Source organism: Heloderma suspectum, chromosome 3 (genome assembly GCF_057233095.1).
Source record: "Heloderma suspectum isolate Gila_16-S chromosome 3, 16-S_ref, whole genome shotgun sequence".
NCBI lineage: Eukaryota > Metazoa > Chordata > Lepidosauria > Squamata > Helodermatidae > Heloderma > Heloderma suspectum.
In genome coordinates, this window is record NC_139460.1 from 74777109 (window position 1) to 74792249 (window position 15141).

Here is a 15141-nt window from a genome sequence, read left to right on the forward strand (position 1 = left end):
CTTGAGTTCCAAAAGCATAATAATTCAAATTCAGTTTAGTTTACAAAGAACATACGTATTTTTTTCTCAAACAGTTATTTAGCTCTTTGGGGTCAGCCATCAGTCTGATTTTAGGATTTCATAAAAGATATCACCAGTCTATTTGTATTTTTTCAAAATTATACGTTCCTTGCATGGAATTGAGACTCTGAAGTTGATGCATATTATAGCCAATTCAGTATATTTGGATCTCTGCAAATGGATTTGGTAACATAATATGAGTAGGGCACATATGGAGTTGGATTTGTGTTTCTCCAATTCTCCTTTTCACATAACAGCATGAAAACTAAACCACAGACCTAATGAAATGGACATAGCATAATTTAATGAATGTACAAGGTGAATTCATGGTAAGACATTACTTGTCAGCCTTATGCTACAGAATGTCACCCTAGAAACACTTTCTATTGCCCTGCCCTCATTTATAGTCAATAATCAGTCTCTTAATAAGTGCCACAGACACTATAAAGAGTCTTTTATTTTGATAATACAAAAAGACCATTTTGTAAATGCCGTCTCTAAGAAAATCATTATCATCCAGAAAAGTGTTTCACATCAGTCTGCAAACCATTTTATGTGCCACAATCCAGAAGGAACAGTAGTAGTAGCAGCAGCAAGAGAAAGCGAGGATTCAAATAAAGGCATATAAGCAGGTAGAAATCTTGTTTTCATATATTAATTTTATAGAAACCGATATGAACAATTTGAATACGTGTGTTGTTCTTTAAAAGCCAGTGGTTTTAGTGAGAAAGACATTTTACTATTTTTTTGCAAATCAAAAATATGGTCACTTGTTTGTTTCAGAAAGTGCTATCCTAAGTAATGCCCAAAATATATTTTCTTCTTTGCAAAACAACTCTTTCTAAACCTTCATGTGACTCTCAGCCTCTTAAAACTTGTCAAATTCTACAAGGTACAGCACCTCAGATGCTCAGGGCTGCTGGGAAGCCTTCTTCAGCCCCATCTAACAATAATGAGGAAGGGAGACTATCAAGTCTGCTCTGCTTACCACGCACAGGTCTGCTTTACACCTGTGGAAGCTGCTATTTGCACCATAGCAGTTAAAGCAGCCCTTTAGAATCAGGTCCACCAGAGATGGATTCATTCTTGCTCTTCAGAAACTTCTAGAAGCTATTTTGGTTCCTGATCAATGTGAATTTGAGAGACAAATTTTTATTCCAAGGCTACAGATCTGAGTATGCTTAGTCTTTTACCTATGTGTGATCCAATTCTGTACAGTTTAGCCTGTATCTTGTCTTGCTACTTAAAATCCTCACTTGACAACTTAAGGGTCTAATGTAATTTAAAATAAAAATAGATTGATAAACAGCATTTACAATAATCTGTGAGGCAAAGCTTTTTTTCTTCTTGCTAAATTGAGCAAAAAGTGTAATCCTGACCCCATTAATATATGGAAGCACTGCTACCAGTTTCAGAGGCAACAGGAATTGGCCTTGCATTGGCAAGATTATTAAAGGGTAGAGACAGCAGATGCATGTTCCTCTCATCATGAGAAAAATGCAATTTATGTTTCTATCTATCCACGCATACTGTAAGGACAGCCTCTCAACCTGAATAAAATCTGTATTTTCTTCAGTTCCTTTAAATAATCTGTGATCTACATTCTCCTTTTATTTAGCTCCCCTCTTGATGCTGTGCACTTAAAAAAAATCAGGTCCCTTTAAAATTAAGGACTTGGCTACTTCTTTAGATCCTAAATAAGACAGGAAGGGCCCAAATCTATTGAGCTACCTAGGCTTGCACAAGGGCCAGTGGAATCTTTGGTATTTTTTCATCAAATAGCTGACACCCTTGAATTCAGAATACCCACAACATATCACAAACTGATTTAGAAAGTCTCAGTTTTAAAAGCAATTTGCCTTATAGAATTGGAACTGATAGTTAAAGGAGGTACCTAGGTTTGAGCAATGGGCCCTTTCCATACAATAAGTTTTGCTCTACACAGAAGTGGTCCTGACAGTCTTTTAACAAAGTGCCCATGTGGATAAACACCATGTGTGGACTGGGCAGTCATGGATATAATGCTTATAAGTACTCCCTCAATTATGTAGGCACATTTTCCAGCAAGCACAATCAGGAAAATTGCTAATGGTCCTATCTCAGACTGCCTGGTGCACACAGGTGTCCATATGGATGAATACCCAGGAACACTCTGCATTGCTTGCATTTACAGTGCAACACTTTGTGTGAACTTTTTGACATGTTAGGATTACAGGTTAATCCCTATGTCTTTAACTGCAAACTTGGAAGCAAATTTAAAATGAACAGTAAACAATGAGATGATTATTTCAATACTGCTGACTAACATCAGCAGCTTGAAAATACCAGTATTGTTATTAGCAAGTATGGAGTGTTCTCTTTTAAAAAATCTTAGAATATTTATCTTCAGTACTTTCTACTAAAACACTGACTAACCTTACTATTTCAAATATGTTTTAATGGAATGGTTAAAAAGAATGCTCTCTGAGGTGCATGAACAGTAACAACTAAAGCATGGAAACAGTTACCTGTGTTATGGGAAAAACTTTAGTAGTATAAATCCATCAAAATCGGAAGTAATCCATTACACCAAGTTCATACCTTGGCTTCATTTGGACATAACACTAAAGTATGGCTTAGTGTTACATGAACAAACTCCCTTCCCCTCTAGCATGGCCAAACATGGACAAATTCTAGTTCACTGAAACAAGCTGACTTCAAACAATGGTTTATGAAGTTGGCTTGTTTCAGTAAACCATTGTTAAGATTAACCACAGTTTAAGACTCAGACATTACAGTAAACTGTGCTTAATTGAAGATGGAAGCAAAAGCTTTGAATCTGCTCCTCATGGCCTTCCCCAAAGAAGAGAGGGGAGTATATGAGCCCAAAGCTCATTCACGTTACAATAATTAATAGTTTAGCAAGCCTTCTCCAACCTGGTGCCCTCCAGATGTTTTGGGATACAACTGCTATCATCCCTGATCACTGGCCTTGCTGGTTGGGGCTTATGGAAGTTCAAGTCCAAAACATCTGGAGGGCACCAGGTTGAGGAAGGCTGGTTTAGCATTACATTCAAATGAGGTTAGGTCACACCATCTCTGAATTTCCAATCGATAACTGGCATACAGCTATTAGCATCCACCTCTACATGGGGAGTCACCATACATAACATAACCATTGCCTCTTACTACCTCAAACTGAGAAATATTAAGAAGTGTCCAGTAGTGATGACTCCTCACAGCTACGGCTGTTAAGGAACATATCAGGCAGGAAATTTTGATAGTAGTATCTAAAGCATATTGAAGCTTGAACACAACATTGAGAAAAGTGCTCTTAAACACCATTTAAGATGAAGTTCAGCTGTGCTATCTGCATTAATACTGCTACATGTCAGGCCAGGCCCAGTCAATACAAACTCCTGGGAAATGCCAGGATACAATCTCAACACTATATCCATCATTACTCCAAAATTATTTCATTCAAATTTCAAGTAATGAAGTCTTGAGGTTCTGTTGATTATTAAATTAGGGAAAAAAATAAAATCATGCTTCAGAAGCAATGCTTCTGATCATTGGCATTCTTTCACAGATGAGCTCATGTTTTTCTGCAGCTCAAGTAGAAACAGATAATTTCCTCAATTTCGGATTTCCAATCCCTTAAGGAGGAAAGAACTAATGTACACTGAACAGTCCAGCAACATGCAAATGGAATTAAGTTAGGATAAATAGAACTCTGCTTAGTTACGGAACTAAAAGTAATGGAATCGGATACGAACACTGAAGCTCAGTTGAAATTTGTCTTTCGTAAATGCCTGTTTGGGATTTCTACAGCACTAACTTGAAGAGGCCAAGATCCCCCAACAATTCCTGCTTGGATAGCCACCCCTATTACAACTGCAAGGTCTGGATCAACAGATGTGTTGGGTTTCTTCCCAAAGAATTCTGTAATAACTTTACGTATTCTTGGAATTCGGGTGGAGCCTCCAACTAATACAATCTCATCTACTTCTGTCTTGTGTAGATGTCCTTCTTTCAATACCTGCTCAATGGGCACAAGGATCTTCTCAAAAAGGTCCTCATTTAATGCCTCAAATTGTTTCCGGGAAATTTCCATTTCAAAGAGAACTTTTTTCCAAGTACTGCTCTGTGTTTCTGAAAAGCTGTCCCTCCTGTTTTCTTTCATCCCAGGTTCTATTTCTGAAGGTACATTTTCAAGTTTGTTCTCCACCTGGTGCTCTTCCTCCATATCTTCAATTTGGTCATTCTTCTCTGGCACAGTAAGAGAAACTCTGATTGTGGAAGAGCTGTGAATCGTCAAGTTTAGTTTGATGGCTTCTACAGCCTGCCTGAGTCTATGTATTTCTTCCTTTCTGGAGGGCAGAGAGCCATACATGTGATAGATCTGATTATACAGGTATTGCAACAACCGCTGATTGAAGTCCTGTCCTCCAAGCTTATTGTTACCTAAAACACAAAGCCAACATACATCAGACAACTCAGAGCACTGGAGGACAATGGAATATATAGCCTGAACACCACATAACCCTCAGGAAGAGATCTCAGGAAAATACACATTTTAAGTACTGAATACTCTACAAGTCTGCACAACATATACTATGCCCACCCTGAGCAGATGATACAGTAATCAAGTATGGATCAATCAAGTGATATGAAAGTCCTACAGGAATCAACTGCCAGCTCACCATATTAGAATTGCAATCTTAAGTGCGTTCCAGTGTTTTATAAACTAGTATGGCACATTAAGGAATAAAGGCTTTTCTTTACCTGCCATGGCTCGTGTCAGAAACATTCCTCCTTGCTTGTTCAGAAGAGAAACATCCAATGTTCCTCCACCCAGATCTACCACCAGAACATTAGACACATCAGCCTTGTGGAGACCATATGCCATTGCTGCAGCAGTGGGTTCATTAATTACCCGCAAGATCTCCAGACCTTCAAAGGTAAAATAAATTGTCAATATTTTCATTTTTTACCTGCTGATGTATATTCAACAGAAGATATATTCAAACAATCCATTAATAGTTCAGATACAAAGGTTGAAGCTTTTGGACCAGCCTTCCCTAATCTGGTATCCTCCAAATGTTTTGGAGTATAACTCCCATCAGCCCCAACAAGCATGGCCAATGGTCAAGGATGATGGGAGTTTTAGTCCAAAACATCTGGAAGATGCCAGGTTGGAGAAGGTTGTTTTAGACACATCTACTTTGGAGCTCTTTCTTGGGCAACAAGTTGCACTTTATTTAAAGTGAGAATAGTCTTGTTATGCGTAAATAAATATTTTCCCCTTTACATCTTTATTTTAACCTTTTCATCACTCTGGAAATTTGTTGTTCATTGTTTCTAATGTTTGGCAAGTAGAAGCTATTGCTCCAGTGTTGACGCTTTATACACGCTCCAAATATCACATTATGAATTTAGTAATGGCAGGGAAAATGGGCCGCACCTGCAAGGCTAGCTGCCTTAATTGTGTAGTTTCGTTGTCTTTCATCAAACTCGGCTGGCACTGAAATAACTGCTTTGGAAACTGGCATTCCAAGATAGTCCTCTGACATCCTCTTCAATTTCAAAAGCAGCTGAGAACCAATATATTCTGGTGTCACATTATACGTCTCGTTGGTTGTGACAGAAAATTCAGCAGCTCCTTTGTTGTTAAGGATCTGGGGGGGAGGGAGAGACAGCAGAACCTTTAAGTGTGAAGCACAACACATTTCATAGGCTGGGATCCCATACTTACCAGGGAGTGAGCCTGACTATACACAGCAAGATTTACTTCCAAGTAATCATACATTGGATCGGGTTCTTAATAAGCAAAATTCCTTGTGTGTAGGAACTATGGGCAGAATCCAACAGGGCGATCATGCCCCCGCTGATTCGCTTACGCCCCGGCAGTTCCATTGCACAAGTGGCCCCCACTGCTTATGCAGCAACGATTTACCGCTTCCATGGCAACCCGAAATGAGTGGAAACGCTGGTTTCTGGAAGGAGGCAGGTTGGTGGAATTCACATAAGGGAGCTCTGCCAACCTGCCTCCTTCCAGAAACAAGCGTTTCCACTCATCTCAGGGCTTCTCCTACAAAGCACTGAATCCCCCTTGCATAAGCAGTGGGTCCTGCTCATGCAGTGGAATCGGTAGGATCCACCAATTGTGGAAGGGAATCAGTGGGACTGGAAGGAATCGACAGGGGCAGGAATTTTTCCTGGAAGCTTTATTTGAGAATTAAAATTACCTTCCTTGGACTAGTCTTCCATTATCCGCGAACATGGAATTAACATGATTAACATGAGGTATAAAATATCACCTATACTGAAAAACAGTGTAGTAAAAATTAGGCAGTCCCAGAATCACTAATATCTTTCAATAAAACAGAAGCATGAAAACACGCTTTTTGCTGGAGCTGAGCACTTTTCTCCCCTCACCTTCACCTATTCCTAGAAACAAACAAACATCGACTCAGGTCTTTATTTATTTGACTTGAACCCCATCTACCTACCTAAAACGGCACTCAAGGCAACTTCTAATTTGTTCCAGAGCACAGGAACATGTGGTTATCAGAAAGACACAGGACCAAGCACCCTGCACTTCGGACTGGCAAGAGACTGGTGAGAGAAGAGAACTGAGGGGAGAGATTTGTTCCACCTGCTCCAGCTCCTTGTAATTACTTACAACGCCCCCCCCCCCTTTGCCTTGCGTCAGCCTGACACAGATTGTGGAGAGAAGCCACCTGTTGAAGATCTCCAGCCAATCAGAACACAGCGCTGTGTCTTAGCCCTTTTGAAACCTTTGGCATCACAGAGATTTAAGCCGCCCTGCCATGAGGTGGCGGGCCGCCCCGGTAGGGGCATCCCTGAAGGGGGCAACACCAAAAGGGGTGCACCCCTTTGGTTTGCCCCTTCGGGATGCCACGAGGGCGCCTCTTACTTTCTCCTCCTTCCTTAGTTTTCTTTTTACTCTCTGCTTGTCCACTGACTACCTGTTTTGTGTGAGTGGGGTGTCCCTGAGTGAGAGCAGGGATCCCCTGACAACAGCTGTACTTATATCTCATTGTTTGCCCAGCCTGGGTGAGAGACAGGAGATCGGGCTTTCAAGTACCAGAGTTGCTTCTTCTGCCCCAGGTGAGAGCCTGTGGTAGTTAGAAGCAGGGCCTCCCCTGGGTGAGAGCCCAGGGGGGGAGAACTGTTTGCCACACTCTAGGTGACAGACAGAATGAGCATGAACTAATGGAAGTCAGTTGAATGGCTAGGAAACATGCACCTTCTTATTCTTTATATTGCTTGATTGGGTGGCAAGCCTGATGTCTTAGATGTGACCAGTGGCTGGTTATAACCACAAGCTACAAACTGTGATTGTGTTGTTTGGTTGGAAGTGACTGCTGGATGAGTGAAATGTAGGTTTTGAATGGTTGAGGGTAGGTTTGAACGGTGAGTAGGTGCTGAGAGTGTGTGGGTAGTTCTGATATGGTAAGGATGTGCTTGGGAAACTTTGATACAGGGACCCAAGGAGCGGGTACCACTATTCCAGATGGGGCAGGACAAGGGTGTTGGGACATCAAAGTAGAATGGGCCACAGATGTGTACGCATTGGTCCCCTTCTACCCTCTTCCTCTAGCTCTCATGTGCCTGGTAACTCATCCACTGAGCCCTCCTGTCTTGCGGTGCTGCTATTTAATGCCAGGTCAGTCCACAATAAGGCCACACTCATTCACAATTTAATCACAGATGAGAAGGCCAACCTAGCATGTATTACTGAGACTTGGGTGAGTGAGTTGGGTGGGGTTGACCTGACTCAGCTCTGCCCACCTGAGTACTCGGTGCAGCACCAACATAGGTTGGAGGTCCGGGGGTAGTGGTGGAACAACCTTTTTAGGGAAGGTTCTGAAGAGGGTAGTGGTGGAACAACTGCAGGCACTCTTGAAGGATACTGATTATCTAAACCCATTCCAGGTTGGGTTTCAAAATGGTGATGGGACCGGATCAGCCTTGGTTGCCCTGAGGATGATCTTTATTGAGAGAGGGTCAGAGGGAGTGCAACCCCATTAATTCTGCTTGACCTCTCATCAGCTTTTGATACCATCGACCATGGTATCCTCCTGGATCAACTCCGTGGGAGGCACTGTGTTACAGTGGTTCTGGTCCTACCTATGGGCTGATTTCAGAGAGTAGCAGCATTTCAGAGAGTAGACTATTCTTCAGCCCCTTGGTAATTGAGCTATGGGGTGGGCACCATCTTGTCCCCAATCTATATGAATCTACATCTATATGAAGCCACTGGGAGTGGTCATTAGGGGATCTGATGCTAAATGCCATCAGTATGCTGATGCCACACAGCTGTAGCTCCCTGTAACAGGTGAATCAGGAGAGGCTGTGCAAGTCCTGGATCAGTGTCTAAACTCAGTAATGGGCTGGATGAGGACCAATAAACTGAAGCTGAATCTTGGCAAATGGAAGCCCTGTGGGTGAGTGGTTCCTGAGTCTGGGAGATAGGTGCATTGCCTGTTCTGGATGGGGTTGCACTCCCTCTGAAAGATCAGGTTCATAGTCTGGGGGTACGCCTAGATCCATCATTGTCGCTTGAGGCCCAAGTGGCCATGATGGCTCAGAGTGCCTTTTACCAGCTTCGGCTGGTTCACCAGTTACTACCTGGACAGGGATAGTTTGGCCTCAGTGGTACAGACATTAGTAACCTTAAGACTGGATTACTGCAATGTGCTCTATGTGGGGCCACCCTTGGGGCTGGTCCAGAAGCTGGAGCTAGTGCAGAATGCTAGCTGTTGTTGGGAGCTGCCCCTTTTTAGCATGTAACTCCTTTCCTGAGGGAACTGCACTGGCTGCCTATTCACTACCTGGCAGGTTTTATTTATTTATTTCTATACCGCCCAATAGCCGAAGCTCTCTGGGCGGTTCACAAAAATTAAAACCAAACAACACACAATAAAACAATTTAAAATATATAGAACATTAAAACCACAATATAACAATACAACCACAATAAAACCTAGCAGCAGTACAGGAGTTTAAAATACAGATTTAAAACAGCAAAGATAAAAATTTAGAAACCTAAAATGCTAAAATGCCTGGGAAAATAAAAAGGTCTTCACCTGGTGCCGCAAGGAGTACAATGTAGGCTCCAGGCAAACCTCACTAGGGAGTTCATTCCAGAGCTGGGGTGCCACAACAGAAAAAGCCCTCCTCCTAGTAGCCACCCGCCTCACTTCCTTTGGCAGGGGCTCACGGAGAAGGGCCGCTGACGATGATCTTAAGGTCCGGGCAGGCACATATGGGAGGAGGCGATCCTTCAGGTAACCTGGCCCCAAGCCGTTAAGGGCTTTGAATGTTAACACCAGCACTTTGAATCGGGCCCGGAAATGGACTGGCAGCCAGTGCAGCTGGAAAAGTACTGGCGTAATATGAGCTCGCAGGCCAGTCCCTGTTAACAATCTTGCTGCCCTATTTTGGACCACCTGAAGTTTCTGGACCGGTTTCAAAGGCAGCCCCATGTATAACGCATTGCAGTAATCCAGAGGAGAAGTTATCAGAGCATGGATAACTGTAGCTAGGCTATCTCTGTCCAGATAAGGGCGTAGTTGGTATACCAGCCTAAGCTGATAAAAAGTGCTCCGTGCCACTGAGTTCACCTGTGCCTCAAGTGACAGTTCTGGATCCAAGAGCACCCCCAAACTACGAACCTGATCCTTTAGGGGGAATGCAACCCCCTCCAGAACAGGTTGAATATCACCTAGCCGGGCAGACGAACCACCCACTAACAGTACCTCTGTCTTGTCTGGATTGAGTTTCAGTTTATTGACCCTTATCCAGTCCATTACCATGCCCAGGCACTGGTTCAGAACAGCCACTGCCTCACCTGGTTTTGATGAGAAAGAGAGAGCTGGGTGTCATCTGCATATTGATGGCACCTCAGCCCACACCTCCGGATAACCTCCCCCAGCTGTTTCATGTAGATGTTAAACAGCATGGGGGATAAAATAGAGCCCTGTGGAACCCCATGGCACAATTGCCATGGCACAGAGCAATAATCCCCCAGCACCACCTTCTGGAATCGGCCATCCAAGTAGGAGCGGAACCACTGTAGTGCAGTGCCTCCAACTCCCAACCCAGACAACCTATCCAGAAGGATACCATGGTCGATGGTATCGAAAGCCGCTGAGAGGTCCAGGAGAATCAACAGGGTCGCACTCCCCCTGTCCCTCTCCTGGCAGAGGTCATCCCACAGGGCGACCAAGGCAGTTTCCTTTCCAAAACCAGGCCTGAAGCCCGATTGAAATGGATCTAGATAATCCGTTTCATTCAACAGTGCCTGGAGCTGTCCTACAACCACCCGCTCAAGCACCTTGCCCAGGAAGGGGATGTTGGCCACTGGCCTATAATTGTTAACATCCTCTGGGTCCAGGTTAGGCTTTTTCAGGAGTGGTCTAATTACTGCCTCTTTTAAAGCGGCAGGCACCACTCCCTCTCTCAAGGAGGAATTTACAACCTCCTGGACCCAGCCGGACAACCCCTCCTTGTTTGATTTAATAAGCCATGAAGGGCAAGGGTCAAGCACACAAGTGGTCGATCGGACTTGGCCAAGCACCTTGTCCGCATCCTCATGCCTCAGTAACTGAAACTCATCCAATAAAACTGGACCAGACGGTGCTCTGAACGCCTCTACCAATGGAACTGCATTAATGGTGGTGTCCAATTCATGACGAATCTGAGCGACTTTATCCTCAAAGTGCCGCGCAAACTTGTCACAGCGTGCTACCGAGGGTTCCACCGTCTCTCTCCCTGGCCCAGAATGTAACAGGCCGCGAACCACTCGGAAAAGCTCCGCTGGACGACACTGAGAAGATGCAATGCTGGTGGAAAAGACCACCAGCTTAAATGCAGCATTGCATTTAAGCATTGTTTAAATGCAGCATTGCAGCAATTAAACAACCTAAAAAGTTGTTTAGGACTTTGTACACTTTGTACCAGTGTACAAAGCCCTAAACAACTTGGGATCAGGATACCTGAGAGAGTGCCTTCTTCTTTACCAACCTGCCCAGTCACTGAGATCATCGGAAAGCTTGCTCCTGGTGGTTCCACATGGACCTATGGCCTGGTTGAAGTCCACCAGGAAGAGAGCCTTCAGTGTAGTGGCCCCCTTCCTGTGGAATTCCCTGCCTTTGGAGGTCAGGCAGGCGCCAATGTTGTGTTGCTTTGGGCGCCTCCTGAAGACGTTATTTCGAGAGGCTTCCCTTGAATGACCCGCCACAGTTTATTATGTTCAGAATCTGTTCTTTTAAAGTGTTTTAACTGTTTTAATTATGGGGTTTTATTCTATTATCTTGCTGTTCACCACTCTGAAAGCTTTGATGTGGGGCGGTATATAAATACTGTAAATAAATACCTTGGTAGCTAGCCTGGTAAACAAAGCTTTAAGCTCACCTTAAATGGATATCTGCTGCTTTCACTTATCAGTTCTTCTCGCGTGAAGATCTTCCCTATAAATCGCTTGGCATCATACACAGTGTTCTGTGGATTGGCATCTGCCAGCTCTAGCCCATCGTATCCCACATATACATCACTCTCAGTAAATGACACTATGCTTGGGATGCTGTTGTGCCCATTTTCATCAGGTATCACTTTCACCTGCCCTGTGCCAGGAAGGAACACGCCAACTGAGCAGTACGTGGTGCCAAGGTCAACTCCTATTACTTTTGGTGTGGGCATAGGTAAATACTGTTGCGCCAGATATCCAGCTAACAAGAGTGTCAAAACAGCAGAACCTAAACAAGAGAGAGAGAGAGAGAGAGAGAGATTAAGAAGACCAGCAAATTCATCCCAAAGGTAGATACACTTCTTGCACACCACACATAATTTAATAAACTCCTATCATATCACCACCGTTCTTTTTCTAAACTAAACAGCCCTACTTTAGTTTCTTCTTGGAGGGAAGGTTCTGCAACTCCCTAGTCATTTTGCCTCTGTTCCAGCTCTATTTTTGAACTGTACACAGAACTATGCACCGTACTGTCAACAGGGCTGCACCACAGATCTGAATAAAAGCATTTTGATACTGGCAGTTTCATTTCCAATCCCTTTCCTAACAATCCCTAGCATGGCATTTGGTTTTTTTCACAGCTGCTGCACACTGTTGATGCTTTTGCCGAGCTGCCTACACAAACCAAGGATGTATTTCTCTTTTGTCACTGCCAGTTCTCTGAAACAGGTGGATCAGGCCTTTCCCAGTGTTAGCATATTGGAAACACATGATCTGCGCAACACACCCCACACCAGGAAGTGAGAGAGAAAGCCACCTTCCTACAGAAAACCAAAAAACGTTTCTCCTCTTCTTCTTTTCCTTATTTCAGCCTTGCCCAACCTGGCACTCTCCAGATGTTTTGGACTACAGCTGGCTGGGGATGTTGAGAGTTGTAGTCCAACACATCTGGAGGGTATCCGGTTGAGCAAAGCTGCCTCATGTGCTAACCACTCCTTTTCCTGTGGCCTTGCAAACCACTGCTCACAGGCTATCGATGGCTACTAATCTTGAAGGCTATATGCTACCTCCAGTATCAGAGGCAGTATGCCTCTGTACACCAGTGGCTGGGGAACCCGGGCAGGAGGGTGCTGTTGCACTGAAGTCCTGCTTGTGCATTTTCCATAGGTAGCTGGTTGGCTATGGTGTGAACAGAATGCTGGACTAGATGGATCCTTGGTCTGATCCAACATGTCTCGTCTTATGTTCCAGCCAGAGAAATGCATTTGCCAAGGTCTGCAAAGGATGTGCTCCAACATCAGACACCCCACCCCCTGCCCCAAAGGCTGCTTGTGCTTAGTGTTGAACTTCACACAGCACATAGTGAAGCTATGGAATTCACCACAAGACGAAGGCCACCAATGTGGATGGCTTTAAAACGGGGTTAGACAAATACATGGAGAAGACTATCAATAGCGATTAGCCCTGAGGGCTATATGCTGCCTCCATTATCGGAGGCAATATGCCTATGTACACCAGTTGCTGTCTTATCTGTGGGTTTCCCACAGGCAGCTGATTCCCACAGCAGCCAATTTAGTCCAGAACGCTGGACTAAATGGACCCTTGGTCTGATCCAGCATGGGTCATCTTATGTTCCTATAAGAGCAGGGGCTGGATCAGTCCAAACGCCCACCTAGCCCAGCACCCTGCTTCCCCCTTGCCATCACTGCTGCCCAGAACAACTGCCGTTCAAAAGGTACACTGCTACTGAAGCTGGAAGCTCCATTCCCGACTAGGGTGTTTTTATTTCTGCTTCCCCTACTGCGATGCCGAACGCCAGGTTCCAACGCCGGTGCCGTGGCTGAGCCCTTAAGGAGCTTAACGAGGCGCCGGGCAAAGGCTCGTCCACCCGGTTCTCAGCGGATCGCCGTCACACACTTACCCAGCACCGTCATTTCCCCGGCCATCTCCGGCAAGGCGTCGTCCTGGCCCGGTCCCACGAAGCCCCGGCTGCTCCTCCGTGCGGCGCTAGCCGGCTTCCTGGGTCGTTTACCGGTTTGCTGACTGTGCCTTCGTTCCTCATGAGCAAACTGGAAAACCCTCGCGCAGCTCGCAGCAGGCTGGGAAATGTAGTCCCGCTTGACATAGACGCCATTAGAGTCCGGTGGGGAAATACACTGCAATACCCATGACCCAAGGCGGCGCAGCAAGGCGCGTTCTTGCGTGTGAGGTTGACCTAAGACACGTCCCCCGATCCGTGCGAAGGGGCTGATGGGACGGGGAGGCGCTCTCCAGTGACGTTGTCATGAAGGGGGCGGGAAAAGGCGTTATGGCGTATTTCCCGCGCTTTGCCTGTCGGGAACGATAGTTTTTTGTTGCTAAGCGGCCTAGCGATTTTCCTGGTTGTCAGTGCTGCACATCTTTCTAGTCTCAGTTGCTTCGGGTAAGTTATTCTAGCCTCTCCAGCGGTGCAGCTAGGCAGTTTTAGACTCTGGACTTAATGGTCTCAAGGGCCCCTTTTTGGACAGTTGTGTCCTTCACTTTACTTCAGAATGTGGTGAGCCAGCCCCTGCTGCCTTTGGCTAAGCCAGCTCCAGCTCATTGTACTGACCGAAGCCCTGGACTTTTGCCCCAAAGACCCGGCCTGATGGCACCACTGAGCCTTCCTCCCGCCCTTATTTGCTTCTTTGGATTCATAACCTACCACACTTTAAGGGCTTGGGGCTGATAATGCTATGTACCCCCCTCCCTTCCACCAAACGACAGCTCAAATGAAAGCATCTCACATCACTTCCAGAACACAATCAGGCTTGGACTTTGACGAGTCTCCGAGGTAAGCGAATTCCAAAGGTGAAGGACAGTTCCATGGGATGCCTTTCTGTGCACCTTGAGCCCCCTGTTCAGACTTCCCCGCTGTGTGCAGAGTGAACATGTGGAAAGGGAGACCGGGATTGTGGCTGCATGCTCCATCTCCAGCCTGTGCCTGAAAGCAGTGTTATTTGTGCCTTGTATCTGTAACTAGGTAGGCTCTTCCATAGGACTGGGAACCCTGATCACTCAGGGTTCCCAGTCTCGTTGAAGAGCCTACCTACATATAGCTGTATGCATGGTGAAGCCGCTTTCAGACCTTCCACTGAATGCACAGAGGTTGGGGTGATGTGAGCATCATCACAAAAAGCAAGAGGACAGGCATCACCAAAAATGAGTGTGTAGGTGTGGATAAAATTTGCATATGTTAATTTATAGGTATAGGAGCGCCTTAAGGAGCGCCTCCAGCAACACCACACAGGCCGCTTAACAAGATCAGCCTCGAATGGCCTTCTCTCTGTCCCATCAGCCAGGACAGCTAGACTGGTGGGGACGAGGGAGAGGGCCTTTTCTGTGGTGGGCCCCACTCTGTGGAACTCCCTCCCTAGGGAACTCCGCCATGCCCCCTCTTTAATGAGCTTCCACCGTGCATTAAAAACGTGGTTGTACAGGCAGGCATTTGGGGTGGGTTAGGGTATTTTAGAAAATGTTTTTATTGTTGAATTTTATTGTTTTAGACTATTTTGTTGTATGCTTTGTACATCGCCCAGAGTGGCTGGGTGGCCAGCCAGATGGGTGATTAATACATTTAATAA

At 45.2% G+C, this 15141-nt stretch overlaps 1 protein-coding gene across 2 annotated transcripts; it reads right to left on the minus strand.

The window, feature by feature from the left end:
- Positions 1-486: 486 nt before the first annotated feature.
- Positions 487-13768, minus strand: HSPA13 (heat shock protein family A (Hsp70) member 13). Of its 2 annotated transcripts, XR_014789090.1 has the most exons (6): positions 13461-13702; positions 11485-11825; positions 5504-5717; positions 4825-4992; positions 3097-4503; positions 487-2976 (listed from the first exon to the last, which is right to left on the minus strand). XR_014789090.1 is itself a non-coding variant. In XM_084843519.1 (5 exons), exons 1-5 carry the CDS (start codon positions 13483-13485, stop codon positions 3824-3826), a joined length of 1428 nt encoding a protein of 475 aa, XP_084699645.1. In that variant the 5' UTR covers positions 13486-13768; the 3' UTR covers positions 2959-3823. The 2 variants fall into 2 exon arrangements, 1 of the variants encoding a protein (XP_084699645.1); XM_084843519.1 differs by having other exon boundaries at positions 2959-4503; positions 13461-13768.
- Positions 13769-15141: the final 1373 nt, after the last annotated feature.

Coding starts and splice junctions, on each gene's coding strand:
- HSPA13 (XM_084843519.1), bottom strand. CDS start 13,485: ATGGCCGGGGAAATGACGGTGCTGG. Junction 4,993..5,503: donor TAAGGCAGCTAGCCTTGCAG/GTGCGGCCCATT, acceptor TTACCTTTGAAG/GTCTGGAGATCTTGCGGGTA. Junction 4,504..4,824: donor TCTGACACGAGCCATGGCAG/GTAAAGAAAAGC, acceptor TTTGTGTTTTAG/GTAACAATAAGCTTGGAGGA.